Source organism: Sinocyclocheilus anshuiensis, unplaced genomic scaffold (genome assembly GCF_001515605.1).
Source record: "Sinocyclocheilus anshuiensis isolate Anshui unplaced genomic scaffold, SAMN03320099.WGS_v1.1 scaffold1198, whole genome shotgun sequence".
NCBI classification, from domain to species: domain Eukaryota; kingdom Metazoa; phylum Chordata; class Actinopteri; order Cypriniformes; family Cyprinidae; genus Sinocyclocheilus; species Sinocyclocheilus anshuiensis.
The window spans coordinates 318,538-321,588 of record NW_015557119.1 but is presented as its reverse complement, the minus strand read 5'-3'; the positions used below and the strand labels follow the sequence as shown (position 1 = coordinate 321,588).

The 3,051-nt window shown below is 36.7% G+C and overlaps 1 protein-coding gene across 1 annotated transcript in view; it reads right to left on the bottom strand.

Annotated features, from left to right (window-relative positions):
* Positions 1 to 609: 609 nt before the first annotated feature.
* Positions 610 to 3,051, bottom strand: part of LOC107677811 (gastrula zinc finger protein XlCGF8.2DB-like) — a 4,665-nt gene continuing 2,223 nt past the window's right edge. The window contains exon 3 of the mRNA XM_016472849.1: positions 610 to 1,790. Coding sequence (XP_016328335.1) covers positions 784 to 1,790 — 1,007 coding nt within the window. The 3' untranslated portion in view covers positions 610 to 783. The remainder of the gene's footprint in view (positions 1,791 to 3,051) is intronic.

Here is a 3,051-nt window from a genome sequence, read left to right as displayed (position 1 = left end):
TCTAATCCCATTTTATTAACCAATGTCTTTGCTGCTGACCTTTGATGATCCAGTTCAAGCATACTAATAAGCAAAAATTACTTTAGATAAACTAACAATTGTGCTTAGTTTTTTTTATTGCTGAAGAGTGTTTCTTCTCCTGCGTTCTACTGTACAGACGTGAATTGACTTTTGCTTCAGCCTGAGGTTTATTCATTACACTTTTTGGTGTGAAAGGGCTTTTATATTTGCTATAAATAGAACTTCTTATATTAAAAACAATCAAGCCCTGCTCATATTTAAAAAGTAACACGAAAGTAACGCAAAAGTAATATAACGCATTACTTTCCATAAAAAGTAACTAAGTAATGTAATTAGTTTTTTAGGGAGTAATGCAATATTGTAATGCATTACTTTTAAAAGTAACTTTCCCCAACACTGGTCACACGACTACTAGGAACAAGGCACATATGTTTCTGAGTTTGTTGTGATCAGAACAACTTTACACTCTGGTTTAGTGTACGATGGCCAGTTTTTCTCATTGACTATTTATAGTTGACTATTTCAAAGTTATAGGTAAGTGTATGATGCCTAGTGTTTGTAAAATTTGTTTAGATTTTAAAGGTCGTCTAATGTATTCCAGCCTTAAGAAAAAAACTCATACAGGTTTGGAACTACTTGAGGGTTAACTAAGTTTGGGTGAACTAGCACTTTAAGATAAGTAAATGGCTTGTAATGCCTCATATGACTCTGAAACTCTTTCCTCAGGGAAGCATGTGAAAGGCTTCACTTCACTGTGAATTCTCATGTCTCTCCAGTGTGAGTTGTTACATGATTCTTATATTCGTTCCTGTCCGTGAAACTCACTCCACACACATGACACATAAAACTGTTCGGTCTTAAGTGAATCCTCATGTGGGCTTTGAGGTTTCCATTTTGAGTGAAACTCTTTCCACACTGTTGGCAGGTAAAATGTTTCTCTCCAGTGTGAATTCTCATGTGGACTCTGAGGTTTGCTGGTTGATGGAAACTCTTTGCACACTGAGGGCATATGAACGGCTTTTCTCCAGTGTGGATTCTCATGTGGACTTCAAGGTTTGCTTTTCTTGTAAAACTCTTTCCACATTGTTGGCAGGTGAAAGGACTCTCTCCAGAGTGACTCCTCATGTGGAATTTGAGGTATCCTTGTTGATAGAAACTCTTTCCACACTCATCACATATGTAAGGCTTCTCTCCTGTGTGAATTTTCATGTGTGCATTAAGACCTTGTTTATATGTAAAACTCTTTCCACATTGAGAGCATTTGTAAGGCTGCTCTCCAGTATGAATTCTCATGTGGCCTTTAAGACATCCTTTTCGAATGAAGCTATTTCCACACTCTTGGCAGGTGAACGGCTTCTCTCCAGTGTGAATTCTAATGTGCCTTTCAAGGATTCCTTTTTGAGTGAAACTTACTCCACATTGAGGGCATGTGTACGGTTTCTCTCCAGTGTGAGTTCTCATGTGGTCTTTAAGGGTTCCCTTTTTAATATAACATTTCCCACACTGCTGGCAGCTGTAAGGCTTTTCTCCAGTGTGAATTCTAGTATGAACATCAAGGTTTCTTTTTACAGTGAAAATCTTTCCACATTGTTGGCAGGCGAAATGACGTATAGCTCCTGTCTTTTGAGCTCTTTTTCGTGATGAAGTCTTTTTAGTCTGTGAGCAACTTGACTTCACTGGAGAAACCACCAATTTATGATGCATCTCATACTGATCTTTGTCTTCCATTTCATTCCATTCTTGTCTCTCCTCTTTACGTGACATCAAGTCTAAAGCAAAGAGAAACCAATACAAGTTAACCCCATTTTAATGGCACAAAGCAACAGACATCAAAACATTTAGACATATGAACCATAAAACCCAACAACAGGTGTTCTAGACACCACCAACAAGCTACTGAAAGGTGTTGTTGGTAATCTTCTTTTCAATACTGTTAACTCTTTGCTTTCTTTAGGAAATGTCCCAAATCCTTTTTCAAGCTGGCAGTTATGAACACCGTATGAAATGGCTTGATTAAGGAAAACTGGTTAATTATAGACATCTCAAATTTGCCATTTACATCAAAAATAACATACAAAAAACATATTGTCCTCTCTGCCATGTTGAGTAATTGTGACCATCTTCAGTCAGTATTTAAGTCCCATTGTAGTACAGAAACTGTGCTTATTAAGGCTACAAATTATTTTTTTTTAACATGTAATCATGATTGCATACATTTCTTAAGGTGCTATTAGATCTGTGCTGTGACAACACAGACCACAACATTCTCTTAGATAACTTGAGAATTATTTTGGTATTTGTGGACAAGAATTAATTAATGCCTCATATACCTGACCACTTCTACATGAAGAGACATCTCATCACACACAAGTATGGAGTGCCACAGGGCTCACTATTAGGTCCTCTGCTTTCAGCGAGTCCAATTCACTAATGTGTGTGTGAAATCAGCATATGAACGTTTTCAAAATAATAATAATAATTTCACCAAAAAAATGTTATACTACAATTTCTTTTAAATTTGTGAAAAAAATTTAGGAACAGCTGAATTCACATGTACTCTGAAAAAAAAAAAAGCTGAAAAAAACGTACTCTGGGTGGCATGTTAAGAATGTTAAGATGAAAATTATATTTCTCTCAGGCTAAAGCACATCTTTAGAGAGTGGATTTTAATGAAGTGCATGAAGTGCTCAAGCATACACATAAATAAACTAGTATTTGAGTTCGCGTCGGCTGCAAAGATGAAGTATAGTGGATGTGCCTACAGAGAGAAATGCAAGTTAAAGCTGCAGTCCGTAACTTTTTTTGGTTAAAAATTATGCGAAATTAATATTTGAGCAAGTACATAACCAGCCAGTGTTCGAAACTATCACCTTACTTTAGTCCGATTCACAACGGTTAGCTTATAATAATGTTTTCTAATTTGAGTGGTACGGGTAGGTTTTCGTAGGAAATTCGAGCATGCTGCTGCGTCATTACGTCACGTCTGTAAACATAAAGAAGTTGTCCCGGCTACTAGGCTATCGCATGTGA